Consider the following 20,069-nt stretch of genomic DNA (forward strand, 5'->3'; position numbering starts at 1 on the left):
TCTTTTTATTGTATGTTTTAACTTTTGTAAACCGCCTTGGGGTTGTCTTTTAACGAAAGGCGGTATATAAATGCTAAAATAAAAAGCTCCTTCGCAGACCAAGTGGCAGCCTTACAAATGTCCTGAAAGGATATGCCAGACAGATGAGCTGCATATGCCCAATAAATAAGCCCTAGTCGAATGTGCTCTGGTAGCCTTTGGGGGCTGAACGTTCTGTAAAGTGTAGGCCAGTTGGATGGTCTCCACAAGCCAGTGGGAGAGCCTCTGTTGGGACAGGGCCTGACCCATTGTCTTCCCCTCAAAAGATATTTTATTTATTTATTTACTTACTTACTTATTCTATTTCTATACCGCCCTTCAAAAAAATGGCTCAGGGCGGTTTACACAGAAATAAAAAATAAATAAGAGGGAACCCTGTCCCCAAAGGTCTCACAATCTGTAAAGAAACATAAGATAGACACCAGGAACAGTCACTGGAGATACTGTGCTGGGGGTGGACAGAGCCAGTTACTCTAGGGGTGAGTCCGAACCGGTCCGGCGGCCATTCTAAGGAATGGCCGAACTGCCGGACCGGTTCGGCCCTTGCTGGTTCGGGTCCGGGTGGGGGGTATAACTTTAAGGGTGGGAGGGCTTTCTTACCCCTCCCGCCTCTTCACCCCCTCCAGCGCCCGTATTTAACCAAATAACGGGGCGCTGGAAACCAGCCGCCCCCGCACCCACCGCCCCCCCAGCAGATCCACATAGAAAGGTGCCCATACCCCTGCCGCCGTCGCCCGCCCTCCCTCCCTCCCTCCCTCCCAGCTGCCCGCCCGCCCAAATCCTTACCCAAGGCTGCAGGAGTAAACGAGAGGAGCTCCCAGACAGAGCTCCTCTCGTTAGAAAGGCCTGATGCAGAATGAAAGCGCTTTGCGCGCGCCGCAAAGGACACCGGAGGCCCGGTCTACCTGCCGGGAAAAGGCTGGGTAGACCAGGCCTCCGATCGCTGGAGGCCCGGTCTACCCGGCCTTTTCCCGGCGGGTAGACCAGGCCTCCGGTGTTCTTTGTGGCGCGTGCGTGCGCGCGCAAAGCACCTTCATTCTGCATCAGGCCTTTCTAACGAGAGGAGCTCTGTCTGGGAGCTCCTCTCGTTTACTCCTGCAGCCTTGGGTAAGGATTTGGGCGGGCGGGCAGCTGGGAGGGAGGGCGGGTGGGCGACGGCGGCAGGGGTATGGGCACCTTTCTATGTGGATCTGCTGGGGGGGCGGCGGGGGCGGCTGGTTTCCAGCGCCCCATTATTTGGTTAAATATGGACGCTGGAGGGGGTGAAGAGGCGGGAGGGGTAAGAAAGCCCTCCCGCCCTAAAAGAAAGGGTCCCCCTTCGGTGCTGGTCCGGACTGGTCCGGACTGTGCACATCTCTAAGTTACTCTCCCCCTGCTAAAGAGAACCACCACATTAAAAGGTGCCTCTGTGCCAAGTTTTAGATGTCCTGAATGCCTTTGTCTTTGGAAGATAAAACAGAAGTGCTCTAGGCACATCTAAAGAATGCAGCACCTTTTCTAAAGGCGTGTTTGGGGATTTAAAGAAAGTAGGCAACACAATGTCCTGGTTTATGTGGAAATCTGTCACCATCTTTGGTAAGAAGGTGATGTCCAGTTGGAGGAGAACCTTATCCAGGTAGAAGTGGGAATAAGGTGCATCCATCCTAAGAGCTGTAAGCTCACTCACCCTGGAAGCAGTGGTAATGGCCACCAAAAAGGCAGGTCTTTCAGGATGCTAGCTTTAACATAGCCGACTGCAGGGGTTCAAAGGGCTCTCTCAGTCAACACAGAGAGTACCAGAAAGATATACCACTGTTCAAGCAGTCGTTGAATAGGTGGATATAGGTTAGTGAGGCCCTTTAAGAAGCTCTTGCAAGAGGAATGGGAGAAAACTGTCTTGCCATCCCATCCAGGGTGTTTCAATGAAAGAGCAGCTAGATGTACTTTAATAGACACATTGGAGAGCTTTGACGTCTTCAGCATGGTCAGGTAGAGTCGGATCTGACAGATGGAGGTTCTTAAAGGACGGAAACCATGCTGTGATGTGTAGGCAGCGAATCGTTCCCACTTGCTAGCATAGTTTTTTCTGACGGACAGCTTCCATTGATTTAGCAGGATCTTATTTAACAGTCGATCCTCCACACCGTTAGTTGTAAAGTAAGAACTCCTGGATGCAGAATCTGACCGTTTTCCTGAATCAGGAGAGCTGGAGAGTTTGGAAATCTCTCAAATGTGTGAGATGAGAGTTTGAGTAGATGTGGAAACCATGCTTGGCAGGGCCACCATGGTGTGATCAGGATGGAACTCACGTAATTTGTTAGGATCCTTGCTACTACCCTGTTCACCAGGGGCAGCGGGCAGAACATGTAGGTCCAATGTTGTGACCAGTTCATCTGGAAAGCATCCCCCCAAAACCGTGAGTCGTGGCCAGCTCTCGAGTAGTACAGCCTGCATTTTGCATTCTGTGCTGTAGCAAACAAGTCTATTTCTGGGAATCCCCATAGGTCGAAGATCTGCTGCAGGTAAATGCAGCTCCCACTCGTGACAGGTTTCTGTCCAGAACGAGCAACTTCAGCCGTCCGCTAGAACTTTCTCCGTGCCCTTGATGTGGATGGCTATGGGGGGTGATGCTGTTCTTGATGCACCAATGCCAAATCTGAATGCTCAGTGCACAAAGAGACCTGGAGACTGTTCCACCCTTCCTGTTGAGGTAGGCGATTGCAGTAGTGTTGTCCAACTGCAGTTGTACTACCTTCCCTCTCAGCATTGGAAGGAAGGCTTTCATGTCTTGGAAAACCTCCACCATCTCTAGGACGTTTATATGCAAGTGGCATTGGGTGTGAGTCCAGAGACCTTGCATCACTTTGGTATTGCAATGGCCATCCCAGCCTCGGAGCAAAGCATCTGTCGTGACTCACACTGCTGGAACCTGTACATGGAATGGGATCACTCTGAAAAGGTTGAGACTCCGTGCCCACCAGGACAATGATCGAAGAATCTGTAGAGGCATGAGTAACTGTTTTCTGGGACTGACTGTTTAGTCGGAAAGAAGACAGGAACCACAGTTGCAGCTTCCTCATCTTCAAACGAGTATAGCATACAGTTGACTTGCAGGAAGCCATCAAGCCAAGCAGATGTATTTGTCTTGCTGTTTGTAAAGGATTGGTTTGAAATTGACGAACCATCAGAGCTATTGGCTTGATAGCGGTCTTCTGGCAAGAATGCCCTTCCTGTCCAGCACAGCCCTATGTAAGATATGGTGGACACTGGGGTAAGATGCAACTTTTTCCAGTTGACCTGTATCCCAAGGTCCTGGAGAAGATCCAACATGTACCATATCTGCAAAACTAAATCTCCTTTGTCTCTTTACATCAGGAGCCAATCATTAAGATAGGGATACAGTTTCAGGCCCTTCGTTCTTAGGTGGGCCACTACTACTGCCATGCATTTGGTGAATACACGCGGGGCAGTACAGAGTCCAAAATCAAGGACCTGGTATTGATAAATCAAGTTTATTGAGATGTCTCAGGTCCATTATAGGCCGGATTCCTCCATCCTTCTTTGGGATTTGGAAATAACGGGAGTAAAAACCTTCCCGTTGGTGAGCCCATTGCACCTGGACTATTGCTTTCTTGAGCAGGAGTTCCAGTACTTCTTGAAGTAAGGCAGGCGTTGCACTTGTGAAGCGCAGGCTCCTGAAAAGAGGGCAAGTCTTGAACTCTTATTGAGTAGCCTGATGTAACAATTTTCAAGACCTGGTCTGATGTTATGTTGCGCCATGCTTGAGTATGACTCACCAATCTGATTGTTTTGATGGCTAGTGGAGTTGGCTGACTGATGTTGCAAGCCGATAAGTATCCTCTCTTTTGTTCTGAGAGGGGGAGTAAAGCAGATTATTATTATTATTTCTTGTTTACACAGACAGACAGGTGTTATTGACTGGTTTGTTTTATCCAGACATCGAGTCCTTCCCAAGGACATTATTTTATTATTATTATTATTATTATTATTATTATTATTATTATTATTTCAATTTCTATACCACCCTTCCAAAAATGGCTCAGGGCAGTTTACACAGAGAAATAATAAATAAATAAGATGGCTCCCTGTCCCCAAAGGGCTCACATTCTAAAACAAAACATAAGATAGACACCAGCGACAGTCACTGGAAGTATTGTGCTGGGGGTGGATAGGGCCAGTTACTCTCCCCCTGCTAAATAAAGAGAATCACCATGGTAAAAGGTGCCTCTTTGACCAGTTAGCAGATGGTCCGGTAAGGGTAGCGGTTGCAATAGGCTGTCCTGAATCTCAAAGCCGCTGTTTGTTGCACTCCGTCTGCTTATTGCATTGGGCCGAAGTGTATTTACCTTTTTGTTGGGAGGTCCACTTTGTGAATGGTTGATAATTCTTCCAGTAATCCCTGCCTTCTTGAGGTCTGAATGAAAAACGGGGACGGTAATAAGATCTTTGCTTGGAGCCATAGGTTGTAGAGGCCAAAAATGAAGAAAAGAAAGTTTTTGCTGTGAATTTTGACTTCTTCTTTTTTTCCATCATTGCATCCGTTTCCTCCGAGAAAAGACCCTTGCCATCAAACAGAAGGCCTTCATTTTTGTCCTTCATATCTTGCTGAAAGGAAAGCTGACCAGAGCCAAGCATGATGTCTCAAGATAACGGCAGCAGTAACTGACCAAGATTCCGATGCCGCTAATACTTAGTGGTGCTTAGTTGTTGACAGGTGAGGTCACCTGCTTTATTTTATTATTATTATTATTATTATTATTATTATTATTATTATTATTATTATTTCTATACCACTCTTCCAAAAATAGCTCAGGGCGGTTTACAAAGAGAAATAATAAATAAATAAGATGGCTCCCTGTCCCCAAAGGGCTCACATTCTAAAACGAAACATAAGATAGACACCAGCAACAGTCACTGGAAGTTCTGTGCTGGGGGTGGATAGGGCCAGTTACTCTCACCCTGCTAAATAAAGAGAATCACCACGGTAAAAGGTGCCTCTTTGCCCAGTTAGCAGGGGTTTTTATGCAGAGTTTTCCTGAAGCGGGCTTTGATTTCCTCCGAAGGGAGCATATCAAAGTCTTTTTCCAAATTCTCCCAGAGACAATAACTGTATTTCGCCATACAGACAAGGCAACCTTGACAGAAAGGCAAGAGGTGGAATATAGTTCACTAGTGGTCGCCAATTTGTCCCTTTGCCTTTTCAAGGCGTTCGTGGGTTTTTCGGTGGGCAACGAGGTTTTAGACTGGCTGGAACCCAGGGCCCTCAAGCCATGCGCCTGAGGAGATGGCTTTGACGAAGTAGAAGGTGCCGCAAGTACATCTTCCTACATAGAAGCCCTCAATCAAAGCTCATGATTTCTCCAGGTTTGTTTGGAGAAAGATTGACAAATTTTACACTTTGAAGTATTGTGCGCTTCTCCCAGATGTAGGAAACACAAACTATGGGCATCTTTGTGAGGGCAATTTTGCCTTACATTTGTCGCAATATTTAAAAGTTTTATTTTGCTTAGGGGTATCCATAGCCACAGTAAGAGGACCTAAAGCCCAAAATCAAGTGGAAAAACAACCAAAGTAATCCGTTCTCACAAACGTAGTCTTTGAACAGTCCAAGGCTGTAAATGCTAGGTATCAGTCCAATCAGTCGACAGGCAGAATCCTAAGACAAAAACTTTAGCCAAAATACAGTCCAAGGTCAAATAGCCAGGAGAAGAGAGACAGTAGAACTTTCAAGGTAAACAATAGTAAGCAAGGGAACCAGAATGAGGAGACACAGAAACCGAGCGAACTGATCTCTACGGCGGTCGCAAAGGAACTGAGGTGCCTGTGCTTCCTCCCACCTTAATAGCCACGTGGTCATGTGGAGCGGGCGCAGGCGCCAAAAAGGAGCTGCATAACTCGACAGAGAGAGGCTTTCGCGGAGGCACAGAACCCATTCCATCTAATTGATTCAACGGATCACGCACCAGATCACCAACTTCACATATATGCTGATGGGATCTGAGCTGTCAGTGACTGACCAGGAGAGAGATCTTGGGGTCGTGGTAGACAACTCATTGAAAGTGATGTCTCGGTGTGAGGAAGCTGTGAAAAAAGCTAATTCCATGCTAGGAATCATTAGGAGGGGGACTGAAAATAAAACTGCTAATATTATAATGCCCTTATACAAATTGATTGTGCAGCCACATCTGGAGTAGTGTACAGATTTAGTTGCTGTATCTTAACAAGGATATTGTAGAACTAACTGGAAAAGGTGCAGAAGAGGGCAACCAAAATGATCAGGGGGCTGGAGCACCTTCCTTACGAGGCGAGGCTACAGCATCTGGGGCTCTTTCCTTTGGAAAAAAGGCGACTAAGGAGAGACATGATCAAAGTGTATAAAATTATGCATGGAGTGGAGAGGGTAAACAGAGAGATTTTTCTCCCTCTCTCACAAGACTGGAACAAGGGGTCACCCCATGAAACTGAAGGTTGGGAAATTTAGCGGAAGTACTTTTTCACACAGCACATAATTAATCTATGGAATCCCTTGCCATGGGCTGCGGTGATGGCCACCAGCTTAGATGACTTTAAAAGGGGTTTAGACAGATTCATGGAGGACAGGTCTATCAATGGCTACTAGTCTGATGGCTGTGGGCCATCTTGAGCCTCAGAGGCACGATGTGATGCCTCTCAATACCAATTGCAGGGGAGCAACAGCAAGAGAGAGGGCATGCACATCCCTCTTGCCTTTGGGCTCCCCAGAGGCATCTGGTGGACCATTGTGTGAAACAGGATGCTGGAGTGGATGGGCCTTGTGCCTGGTCCAGCAGGGCTGTTCTTATGTTCCCCACTATGTATGAACCAATGCTATCTATATAATTGGGTTTTTTAAAAACCCCAAACAAACACACATACAACTACCTCCTGTTCAATTTCCCCTAAAAAATTATAAACATTCAAATGCAAAATAGCAAAGAAAAACAACACTGAACATATTTGCACTGAAACGTGAAACAATAATATGAATTGAGACCATTATAAAAGAGAGGGAACACATGCCAGACAAGCATGTGAAATATACATATGAAATGTAAAAACAAAGAGAATAAGAAAATAAGACATGCAAATTTTAAATTTTGTTACTGATTAAGTGCTTGCAAGCTTGATAAACAGAGTGTTGTTCTTTTTGCCATCTCATGTTGTCAGGCAGAGTTAAGGCTATCATCTTCCCATTCTTAACAACATATGATCTAGTAATCACAGAGTTTTATGTTCCCAAAACCATTTTAATTAATCAATTAATTAACTACATAAAACCAGAAAGGTCAACTAACTGAATGCCTGTTTGCTAGCAATAGAAACTAAAAAGATTGTCTGTGGAAGATCACTTACTCTGAAGTCTACTTTTCTTCATTGGTTGAACAAAGTCCAAATCTGTAACCCTTCCAAGCAAGGTGCAAAGCACATATGTTCCCAATAATTTTGCCTAAGGCTAACTAGGTGTTAAGGTTGTTTTATCTTTTAATATAGTTCAGGTGACCATGTGGAGATGTCAGCTGCATGTTATAGTGTCTGCTATAAATTTAGGAAGAGTTCTCATTGTGAATCTATTGTAGATGCCTAGCTTAACAGGCATCATCATAATAAGTCTCATCTTACAAGCAATTTTAACATGAGTTTTCACTAATACAAATGCATTTAATACTTATGTAAGTAGACCAATTTTATGACTTGCATTTAAAGATACATTGAAGTGACACCATTTCCCCTTTTTTAATACAATATTTTTTCCAAGTCTGATGCTAATCAATGACACAACAGCTGCTGTTTGTATTGATGCCAATACAAAGTAAAGAACACATTTAACTTTTAGCACACTACTGACCGAGGCTATATGGAGATGGCCAGAACCCAAACCAGTGGAGTTCTACACTAAAAATGTTTGTTCTCTGATTGTACAGTCCATGTATAGTGGGAATGGATAGCTGCACATTTGTAGGCTGATTGCAATCTAAAAGAGAAAGCATCAACTGCCAGACTGTCAAATCCAATCTAGGGGTGTGCAGAACTGGTTCGATTCGAACTGGCCCAGTTTGACCGGTTTGAACTCAAGGCCAGATTGGCCTCAAAAAAAGGCGGCCGGTTCGAGGGCTATGCTTGTGAAGGGGAATCCAGTGAGGCCCTTTACAGGCAAAGGGGTGGGGAAAACCTTTAAACGTGTTCTAAGGGTGGCCGGGGTGGGGGGCAGCGAGAAGGCACCTTATCGGCTTTGTCAGTCTGCTAAGCCCCACCAGTGCTCCCTCCCAGCAGCATGGGCCAGCAGCCCACTACCGGCTTCTGTTCATCTACACTCCAGAGGAGAAGCACCGGTGCAGCATAGAGGAGCTGCTGCCAAAGCTAATAAGCTGCCTTCTCACCTCCATCCCTCCTACCCCCAGAGCTGCCCTTGGAACACTTTAAAAAGATTCCCCACCCCTTTGCTTGTAAAGGGGACTCCTCACCAGATTCCCCTTTACAAGCATAGCCCTCAAACTGGGTCATACTGGTTCAACCAAATGGATCGGACCACCGATCCAAATTCGAACCGAACCACCACAGTTCCGTGCAAACCCCTAGTCCAATCCAGCCCATGGCACCACTAAATTTTAAGCAATGCATAGTAATAAATTTTGCTCACAGTTTCACTTGTCAGGAAAGTAGAAACAACGCATATATGAAACAACACACCAAGATGCTCTCATTTGCATTCTGGGAAGCAAAAGTCTAGAAGCTGACCCTTCTGACCTAGATCATCAAACCAAGTATCTTCCCTAAGAAAATGGAAATATAGCCCTAGAAAATGGAAATATGGAGACCACACTGAACTTCCTGCTGTATAGGTCGAAGGTACACACAAGTAACTGTTCAATGTGTCAGGTGAAATCTCAAAGATTTATATTTAATTTAATTTAATTTAATTTAATTTGATCAGCAAAAAAGGCAAATAAGCAAGAGGTTACAGATTAGCAATCCAGAACATTCCCACTAGTTCCCCATGGTTTAACTAATCCCACATTTTCCTGGGTAGCCAGTGTTGAAACCTGATCTTATACTCAAATTGATCCTCACTGACCTCAATGGTCAGCAAGCAGCAGGAAGGACCTAGAAGACTCGTGTTGTTCCCTTATATACCCATGTGGTTTACTTCTAAATTTCTGGGACTTTTCACCCTCTATTGCCCTTCTTCCTCTTTTCCAAGAAAGGGGTTCTTCACAGAGTTATGACCAACCCTCCACAGACCCCACGGATTTTCCCCATTTTTAATTCTTCCTGACCAATCACCATCCCAACAGCCCTCTCTTGCAAAAGGTTTGATGCAGTCTTGAAGGTTCCAAGTTCCCTCCCTGGCATCTCCAAGATAGGACAGAGAGAGACTCCTGCCTACAACCTTGGAGAAGCCACTACCAGTCTGGGTAGACAATATTGAGCTAGATGGAACAATGGTGTGACTCAGTATATGGCAGCTTCCTATGTTCCTAATACTAACTGAGTCAGACCATGGGTCCATCTTGCTCAGTGTTGTCTATGCAGACTTGCAGTGGCAGCTTCTCCAGGGTTGTGGGCAGGAGTCTCTCTCAGCCCTGCCTTGTGGATGCCGGGGAGGGAATTTGGAACCTTCGGCTCTTCCCAGGGCGGCTCCGTCCCCTGGTGGGAGTGTCTTGCAAGTGCTCACACTTCTAGTCTCCCTTTCGTGTGCAGCTTGCTACCATAAGACCAGCTCTCTTCCATTAATTATGGAATTCTCTGCCATTGGATGTGGTCACGGCCATCAGCTTGGATGGCTTTAAGAGGAGCTTAGACAAATTCTTGGAGGACAGGTCTATCAATAGCTACTAGTCAGGATGGCTAGGCTGAATACCAGTTAGAGAGGAGCAACAGCAGGAGAGAGGGCATGCCTTCTTTTCCATGGTATAGGGAGGTCATCCTCAACGTGGCAGGCAAGAAAGAGAGAATGCCTTCTTCTCTTGCCTGTGGACTTCCCAGAGGCATCTGGTGGGCCACTGTTGGAAACAGGAAGCTGGACTAGATAGGTCCTGGGACCTGATTCAGCACTTATGCTCTTATGTACTTATGCTCTTTAACATGATTCTGATATGAAATAATGGAGGACTACCTTCACCAAATGATGAGCACAACATCAACTCTGTGTGTGTGTGTGTGTGTGTGTGTGTGTGTGTGTTTCCATTTCACCAGTTGCAGCATTTTTCAATGATGTTAGTTTTCAGATTCAGCTATCAGTCAGCAAATAGGAAGAAATCCAAAGATTTATTCCAGAGTACTTACCAAAGGACTTGCAACGATGCTACCACAAGTCCAGCTCTTCTCCCATATGTGGTAGCAATCATGAACTGTCCCCATTTGCTAAGCTGGGTCTGCCCTGGCTTGCATTTGAATAGGAGACTACTTGTGAGCACCGGAAAATATTCCCCTTGGGGGATGGGGCTGTCCTGGGGAAAGCACCTGCAGGTTTATATGCAGAAGGTTCCAGGTTTCCTACCTGGCATCTCCAAGAAAGGGCTGAGAGAGACTCTCCTGTCTGCAACCTTGGAGAAGCCACTGCCAGTCTGTGAAGACAATACTGAGCTAGATAGACCACTGGTCTGACTCAGTATATGGCAGTTTCCTATGTTCCTATGTTAAAAAGCATTGGAAACAGTATGTAGCCCTGAGGGACACCATACATAAGCTCAGATTTCAAACAGAAAGTGTCTCTAATTGACACCATCTGGAATCTATCCGAGAGGTAGGAGCGGAACCACTGTAGAACAGTGCCTCCCACCCCCAAGCCCCTCAGACATTCCGAAGGATACCATGGTTGATAGTATCGAAAGCCGCCGAGAAATCCAAAAGGACCAACAGAGTCACACTTCCTCTGTCAATTCCCAATTGGAGATCATCCATCAGGCCGACCAATGCAGTCTCCACCTCATAGCCCGCCCGAAAACCAGTTTGAAATGAGTCTAGATAATCAGTTTCCTCCAAGACCACCTGGAGCTGAGAGGCCACCACCCTCTCAATTACCTTGCCCAGCCATGGGAGGTTGGAAACAGGTCTATAATTGCTCAACTCTGAGGGATCTAACGCAGGCTTCTTTAGAAGAGGTCTAATGATTGCCTCCTTAAGACAAGGAGGCATCCTGCCCTCCCTCAGAGAAGCATTTATGATTTCCACCAGGCTGTTTACTCCCTGCTAGATTGAACAAGCCATGTTGGACAAGGGTCAAGAGAACAAGTGGTAGGCCTCACCGCCCCAAGCAGCTTGTCCACATCCTCAGGAGTCACAAACTGAAACTGATCCAGTCAAATCACATAAGTGGAGTCATTGGGCACCTCCAGCTCAGACATCAAATTAATTGTGGAGTCTCCATCTAGATCGGCCCGAATCCAAGAGATTTTATCTGTGAAAAACTCTTTAAACACATCACAACGGGTAACTGATGACTCCACATTCTGGTTTGGGGGGGGGCAGATACTAATCTCCTCACAACCCTGAACAACTCCGCCGGATGTGAACTCACAGAGGCAATACGGGCAGAAAAGAACTGCCTCTTTGCCGCACGTATTGTCTGAGCATAGATATTTAGATGTGCTCTATGTCGTAATCTGTCAGACTCGAGTCGAGTCTTTCTCCACTTGCGCTCCAGTCGCCTACCTTGCCGCTTCAGCCCTGATAGATCTTCCGTATAGCAAGGGGCCAAATCTGAAGCGGGTTGGAGGGGACGCTTGGGAGAAATCGTGTCTACTGCCCTGGTGAGCAAGTTGTTCCAATTCTCAACCAGGGCATCAACAGGATCACCAGCAAAGCCAACAGTAAATCCCTCCAGAGCTTCTTGGAATCTTAGTGGATCCAATAACCTCTTCGGGCGGACCATTCTGATGGCCCCTCGCCCCTGCGGAGGTGGGAAGTGGTTGTAAGTCCAACCTTAACTAGATGGTGGTCCGTCCATGACAATGGGGAAATCACAGGAGTCCCCACCCATGGAACACCACCTTGATCAGAGTAAAACACCAAATCAAGGGAGTGACCTGAAATATGCGTCGGTCCAGAGACCACTTGGGATAGGCCCATAGTTGTCATGGCTGCTATGAACTCCTGAGTTACCCCGGACAGGTCCTGAAATGAACATTGGTCCCGAAATGAACATTGAAGTCCTCCAGCACCAAGAGTCAGGGAGACTCCAACGCAAGTTCTGCGACCAAGTCCGTGAGCTCAATAAGGGATTCTGCTGGCAGCGGGGCGATCGGTACACCAACAGAAGTCCCAATCTATCCCTGGTCCCCAAACTCAAGTACACATATTCAATATGGTGCGATACCCTGACAGGGACCCTGGTAAGGGAGATGTTATCCCTATAGACCACAGCCACCCCACCTCCCCACCCACATCCCCTCACCTGCTCCTCTACAGAATATCCTGGAGGAAGAAGTTGGGACCAAACTGGACCACTAGCCTCCACCAACTAAGCCTCGGTAATACATACCAGGTCGGCCCCTTCATCCATGATCAAATCATGGATGAGTTTAGATTTATTTTGGACTGACCTGGCATTACAGAGGAGCAGGGAAAAGCTATGTGGGTTGTTGGCAGTGCTCTCCGAGGTCAAAGAGCTGGCAGGACAGCCGGAAGGGGAGACAGCTATTAAATTTCTGATTACCCTTCCTCTGGAACGGCCCACTGACCTGCCAACATTGCTTCTTCTATTCCCCACCACCACCGGGATAGCTGCCCCATAGTCACGAAGGCACCCCCTGTCCCCCCCATCTTCAGACGAACCCAAACACATTACAGCAACTTCAAACCAAGTCTAAAACAGCTTAAAACTAATTAATCAGAAGCCCTCTAGCCCTCACCCTCGTTCTCCCCCAAGTGGCTCCCCCAAAGACAGCAATTAGACAGCAATTATGTTAAAAGACAGACTTGTCTGCATTGGGGTGGGTGGATGGGTCCACCCACCCCAATAATTTAAATAACTTAATAATTTAATTTAATAATTTAATTAAATTTAATAAATTAATTCAATAAATTAAATTAATAATTTAAATAATTAAATTATTTAATTTAATAAATTAATTAATATTATTGTTGCTGTTATGAAGAATATTTATATACTGCTTTTCAACAACAACAAAAATCACAATGGTGTTTAAAATAACAAAAGCAATTAGAAAATTGTGCCCTGTCCCAAAATGGCTCACAGTCTAATGAGATATCCTCAACAGTCATTGGAGGAATTCTATCTACCAATGAACTTTTTAAAATGTTGCCACCATAACAACATGAATATGAGAACTTAAATATTTTCAGACAGGACACTCTATATACTCCATATAACGGATTAATGCACTTAAGTGAATTGAAACAGCAAGTTTTAATATGTTTCTTACCCAAGGTAGTATGGTTCTAGCAGGTCGCTTATTGTTAGACAAGCTCAAAAGTTTCCCCAGTTACAAGACCCTTTTTGGTCCAATAATTACAACTTAAATTTTGTAGGTTTAAACTTCAAATGGCTACAGGTGATATTTCGTACAATCTAGATAGGACTTCCCTTCATTACCTTTTTATCATGAGATCTCTCTGAATGAAGTTTCTCCTGTAGAAATGCCTGCTCTTGGTCCTGAAAAATTAAGGTGATCATCAGCTTCATAATAATAATTTTTAGCATCCAAAAGCATTCTTTCAAGAATCCCTAAGAGTTATGATCTCTACAATAACCTGAGTGAAACCTAAGGATGTGAGGTAGAAGAAACAATTTGAAAACTACTGTGAAGAAGGGGTGGGTGGGAAGCTGGGCTTTGCTGGACCAGATCAAAAGGTCCATCTAGTCTAGCACCAGTCTTCTACAGCGGGCAACCAGACACCTCTGAGAAACCCAGAGGCGGATAATTCTGAGGCTAACACACAGAAACAGTTTCTCCCTAGTTTGTAAAGACGTTTTGACATTTGAACAAAATGTGGTGAATGTACTTCACTTTGTATGCACCCATATACAGAACTGAGGAAGTCCAGATACTCTCTAAGTGCTCCGAAGAACGCAATCATCAGCAGCCTCCCTGACTATAGGATTACACTGCCCACAATCAAGGGCAGTTAACAGATATAAAAGAGGAAGGAAAAAGAGACCATGAAAAGCGCTAAAGGAGATGCGGTGAACATTGTGAAGAATGAGAGAGAAGAAGAGCCAAGCATAATTTGGACAGCAAGGAAGGCAGCAAATACTACCGATTTGTTTGAAATGTAGCAGCACTGCAGCAAGTTTATGCTAATATACTAATTTATACAAATGTAGCTATCACTGTGTAAGACAGACACAGGGATTACTTTCAACTTCAATGTATGCTTTTTTATAATCCACTGATATATACGCTTTTCATATCAGTTCAACAAGCAAGGAAATAAGACAAATAGCCTCAAAGTTTCTTTAAAGGGTTTAAGCCAGAAATAAGAACATATTCTATTAGTTGGGGGGTTGAGTGACTGGCTCACAACATTTTCAGAAATGCCAAAAACTCTCACTTTAGCATTCTATTCATATAAAATTATGGAAAGAAGTAAAAGGGGTTCATCATTTTTCCTGAGTGAAAAATTCAGGGCTCACCCTCAGCTGTTGCTGCCTTTGATGTTCTGATTCTAGTAACTGTTGTTTTAATTGAGACACACACTGTTCTAATTCTTCAATCACATCAGATGCCTGTAGGGATATAATAGAAAGGGAATGTTGGTCTTGTATTTGCTCTGGCAGAATAACTGACTTTTTCAAAGTTCTGCCTTAAAAAAAGATTGAAAGAGAAAAATGATCTACTTAAAAAAGATACACACTTTAAAACTCAAGCATGAGTTTGTCCTTTGTCCTTAAAATGCAAATAGTATTATAGTCACTGACTGAAATTTAAACACTTTTAAAAAACAGTAATTGGAACCTGATTAAAAACTATGCACACGTCATAGATATTATCCACTCAAAAAGTAACATTGCAGGCTCAGGCGTCAGCCTTGTCAACATCCATGCATATAAGTAAATTTAGGCAGATGAGAAGACTCAGTTAAGTAAATTAAACTCACTAATATCTATATAAGCGTCTGTAAGATTAAAACCTCAAAGATTAATACTGGAAGCTTTTTGCATTGCACAAATTGCTGTTAAGAAGGTCTATCTTTACATATTAATGAGTGTTGTATACATGTAAACTCACCTTAGCTGCAGAAAGTGCATGTTCCTGGTTCATCAAATTTAGGTCAGTATCATATTTGCTTTGTAGCTCTTGAATGTTCTGCTCACAATCATGCACAATACGCCCCTTCTCTTTCTGAAGTGAGTTGCACCTACAAATATTGAGAGGAAAAAACTGCAGTTACATTATGTAGCATGACTCTCCTTCCCTTATATGCTCTACAAGGTGAACAGAAATCCATTCATCTTTATATTTTCACACTTAATTAAAAAAGCAGCCCATATAAACACTGGACTACTTAAAAAAAATATCTAAGGGAATTAGGAGGAAGTCACTAAGGAAACAGAAGCCACTATGTATACTAATTCCAACAGCAAGACAGTGCTCACCATATCTCATTCAGAGATAATGAGACAGATCAAGGGCCCCGATTTCACTTGCTGTCAATAACTCTGAACTCACCTTTGATTCACTCTATGAAAGTATACATAAATCAAAAGCTTTGATTTCTTAGTGTTAAGTCAAAGACTTACCTGATCAAGCAGATAGACAAAGATACAAGAAAATGAAATATACTGGGGTTACCACATTTAGTACTTAAGGGTTTGGGACCAGGAGAGTTGAAGGGCCATTGTTCTCCACACGGATCTCTCTGCCCTCAGCAGAGGCCCTACTGCAGGTTCCCCGGCTTCCAAACATTTGTTTGGGGGGATACCAATAGGACCTTTTTTATTGTGGCCTCAGGTTGGAGAACTTCCTTCACCTTGAGACCTGCTTAGCACCCTTACTTATGATTTTTTAATGGCTCATAAAACATTGTTGTTCCACCTGGCATCTGATTTGTAGTGAGTTTCCTCTGCTTGGGTATTTGTTCCTGCTGCTTTAAGTCTTTTGATTGTTTGTATTGTTTTAAATTATTTATAATTAAAATTAATAAGTTTATGTTGGTTTTTTTGTGAGCTACATTGGGGATGTATTTGGGGTCCAAAGAGTAGGGCAAAAAATATAGCAAGTATAAATAAAGAAAATCAATACATAAATTTGAAGTGCAACTTCTGTGACCATTTTCTAGGTAGTAATGACTGAAGACTGTCTGTTTAAGGTGGTACCATTTAACTCTAGACATTAAGTGTAAAGTAAAAGTCTTTCATTAAATACCTTGCCTTGACTTCTTCAAATTCTGTGCACATAGCCTGGTAGGATTGTTCCAGACTTGTCTTTTCTTGTGATAATTTCTGACGCTGCAAGTTACTGGTTTCAGCTTCAAGGGTCAACTGATGGACACGCGCCTCCAATTCTTTGACCATCTGAGTCTAGTTAAATAAAATAGTTAAGACTCTATTAGGAATAAATTAACTTACACCTTGGGTGCCAATCAAACACCTTTCAATGGATGAATAAGGAAATACCAAAGTTGAGAAAGGAAGTTCATTAAATCACATGCATACAGCAAAACAGATAAACAAACAGATAGATAGATAAATGAATAAATAAATACCATCTATACATTTCTAATAAAATGGTAACAAATTATTTCTGTCTCTAACTGGGAAAGCCCTGATAGAGAATTACTTCAATACAAAACACCACTTTTCATATACAAAACACAACACCACAAAATACCGGGTCATAAAACTAGATATATTGAGAGAGCAAGGTGTTAGTGAATTTATTCATCACTTGAAATAATACACAAATGTTTTGCATAATGCAGTATCTAGAAGAATAATCCTTTCTCACACAGAATCTGTGGCCATGCATGGAGGAATACCAAATGGCCTAATGGAGGAGCCATTTTCTCTCTTTCCCCTTCAGCAGAGGTGTATCTAGGGAAAATAGCGCCTAGGGCAAGCACTGAAATTGCGCCCCCTGTCCAAACATCTGACACCCATCTTTCAGATAACTTTACCATAATATCAGCTCAAAAATACAAGTCAGGCTCATTCATCTTTTAATCTTTCAAAAACTATTTATCAGTGGACGTAGCCAGACCAAAAAAATGCTGAAAAACTACAAATTTCAGTATGCTGGGGCTCATGAAATACTCAGATACTATGTGGAGGTGTACTTGGAAAACTAAACAGAAGTGCTTGTCTAATTTTCTACTATGCATTGTAGCATCACTATTACATAAGTTTTAAAAATCAATGGAGAATTTGACTTTCCCCAGATACTCTGAAAATAATTAAAGGATATGCAGAGTAAACTGTGTCGCTGCTTGGAATATATTCTAGTATTTCAGAAAGACAGTTAAAATGAGAGAAAGAGAGCAAGAAACTCCCAGTAGGCCTTAATACTAAGGATTTCACACTGATTCAAAAAAAAATCACCATTAATAGCCATATTATTAAGACATCACATTTAACTCACTTATCACAAGAAACAAAGTAAAAGCAAATGAATACAATCCTAGCTCACAAGCTTCAGCTCAGTATTCATAAGCCCTGATTCTCCATACATAGTGCCAAACTAAATATGTGTACAGTGACTTATATTATATTAATTTTTAATTTTTTTTAACCTATAGCCCCTTTGGGGGGCTTCATAAAGGCCGTGGGGGGGGGCTGCAAAGGTTCCCCTCCCCCCGCTGGCCTCTACGGCTTTGCAGGGACCATTTGAGCATGTGCAGTGGCCATTTTTTAAAATAAATTTTCTTTTTTAAAAATGGCCACTGAAAACAAAATGGCCACCACGCATGCTCAAATGGCCTCTGCAAGGCCTGGCATGGCCTAGGGCCTCAGAGAGGCCATCTGAGCATGCGCAATGGCCATTTTGTTTTCAGCAGCCATTTAAAATTTTTTTTTTTAATTTTAAAAAAATGGTGCCCCCCTTCAAGTTGCACCCGGGGCACGTGCCCTGCCTGCCCCACCCTAGATACGCCCCTGCCCTTCAGCATGTACATACAGCACATACAGACTGTTGAAGGGAATTAAAAATCTGCATTGTTGGCCACCCAGAGACATAAGTTTGGGCGGGGTATAAATTTAATAAATGAATGAATGAATCTCCGGTATCCCCTACTCCAGACAACTTTTCTTCCACTGAGTCAAGGAATGTGAGATGTAAGGTCATGCTTTTTGACCACTCCATCAAAGAAAGAAAATTATTTTATATATATATATATATATATATATATATATATATATATATATATGGACAGGGATATGGGAAGCACTCTCAGGCCTTCCATTCCCTTTAATGGGCTGATGTGGTGCCTGTGCACATCTGTATGCCAAACAGGAGGGGAACAGGACTTCTCTGTTGTGCCATATAGGGATTCCTCCACAGATGGCTCTCACATATCCACAAGGAAGAATGGTGTCCCAAACGTCTTAGCCTTCTGCATATAGAAGGAATTTTAACTTTAAATCACATTGGTACATATGAATTTGGAGGATCCTCTATCTGCCTTAACATTATAATAACTGTATATAATGCAAGTCAAAAGTAATAAACATGCTCTGAGGTGGCTCTAGCAGTGAACAGAAGTTGCTGATGACACTTAAAAATTAGTAAAAGAATTTTATATTTTATCTATTAGCTGCTGCCAACTCATTAATGATAGAACTACTCTGTGCCATGGGGTAAAAATGCCTCAAGTTGTCTTGGAAACCCACAAATGTTTTAGCATTGCCAGGCCAGGGCCTTGGATCACCATATGCGAGTCTAGAGCGTATGGGTATGTTCTTCAGCTTGTGATCCCTGAGGATCAGCTGCTGAAGCTAGCAGCTTGAGCTGAAGAAGCTGGACTCCTTAAGTGCAGTAAGCAGAACGTATTGGTTTACTGACCAGGGAAGGGCAGATGGCAGAAGTTCTAGAGCTGCGATCAGACTTCATCCATTCTGATGTTTTTAACTACATGTCATTCACAGATGCTGGTGTTGCACACACCCATTTCCTACCTGTGCCTGAAGAGGCACAGGACCCAAGCACATACAGTCCCAGGTAGCTCACCAAGGTAGCTCACTAAGCTAGGTCCCTTAAACCATGAATTTCTTGCTTCAGACCCAGGAGTTTCTCAGAGCTATTCCAATGGTCAGGGCACCTCATCCTGAATGCTTTTTCACTGTCACATCATTTCCTAGATCTCATAGAGCTATGTAATTTTAGAAAGATATATTTTATGTTATTTAAACATGCAAGGAAACTGTCTTCATTATTCCTTTTCTCTGTAAACCTCTTTGCAAACTTGTGTTGAAAAGTGGTATAGAAGGGGGAAGAGAAGGGAACTGAATCTTGAGACAAGTTATACAAACAACAATGTTTTTGTTAGCAAGGTTTGTGTGACAGAAGTCTGTGAGGAGGACCAGTTTTTCAAGAACTGCTAAAGGAAATCTTAAAAACAATGGGCAGGATTCAAACTATTGTTGCACTTGTGAAATAAGTGCCTCCAAGTAGTTTGTGCTATGTCACCACAATGTTGCAGAGTAGCCTATGGAAAATCTTTTCAAAAACCTATACAAGATTGCACAATGTGTTGTGCAACAATTAGCTATGCCCGATGTTGTCTTAGAGGTAGCGTAACATCATCTACTACCACAAGAATGAGTCTGGAAAAGTGCTTAAGCTTCGTACTTGGTTACACTAGGGCAACCCTAGTCAGGATCAGTTCAGTGCTGCTTCACAATATGTGTCTAAAGCCATTTCTGGTTTAAGTAATTGCAATCTTTTTTTCATTACTTGTATTTTGAAAAGCCATTTATATTACATTTTTTGAAACACCACTATCACATTTGCAATGCATCCTTAAAATGTATTATTTCAAACTGGTCTTAAAGCAGCTGTAAGGACTATATTTGTTTAGACAAAAAGTCAAGCACATTTTTCTTTTCAATTATAGGA

The 20,069-nt window shown here is 43.2% G+C and overlaps 1 protein-coding gene across 9 annotated transcripts in view; it reads right to left on the reverse strand.

Annotated features, from left to right (window-relative positions):
- Nucleotides 1-20,069, reverse strand: part of CEP112 (centrosomal protein 112) — a 462,785-nt gene that overhangs the window by 286,555 nt on the left and 156,161 nt on the right. For all 9 annotated transcript variants that reach the window (XR_008315603.1, XR_008315601.1, XR_008315600.1 and 6 more), the window contains 4 exons: nt 16,386-16,540; nt 15,249-15,378; nt 14,654-14,746; nt 13,613-13,672 (listed from right to left, as the gene is read on the reverse strand). Coding sequence is in view for 2 of the 9 variants with exons in the window: in XM_053292958.1 (XP_053148933.1) it covers nt 13,613-13,672; nt 14,654-14,746; nt 15,249-15,378; nt 16,386-16,540 (438 nt within the window). In the remaining 7 variants the exon portion in view is untranslated. The remainder of the gene's footprint in view (nt 1-13,612; nt 13,673-14,653; nt 14,747-15,248; nt 15,379-16,385; nt 16,541-20,069) is intronic.

Source organism: Hemicordylus capensis, chromosome 2, assembly GCF_027244095.1.
Source record: "Hemicordylus capensis ecotype Gifberg chromosome 2, rHemCap1.1.pri, whole genome shotgun sequence".
Lineage (NCBI taxonomy): Eukaryota > Metazoa > Chordata > Lepidosauria > Squamata > Cordylidae > Hemicordylus > Hemicordylus capensis.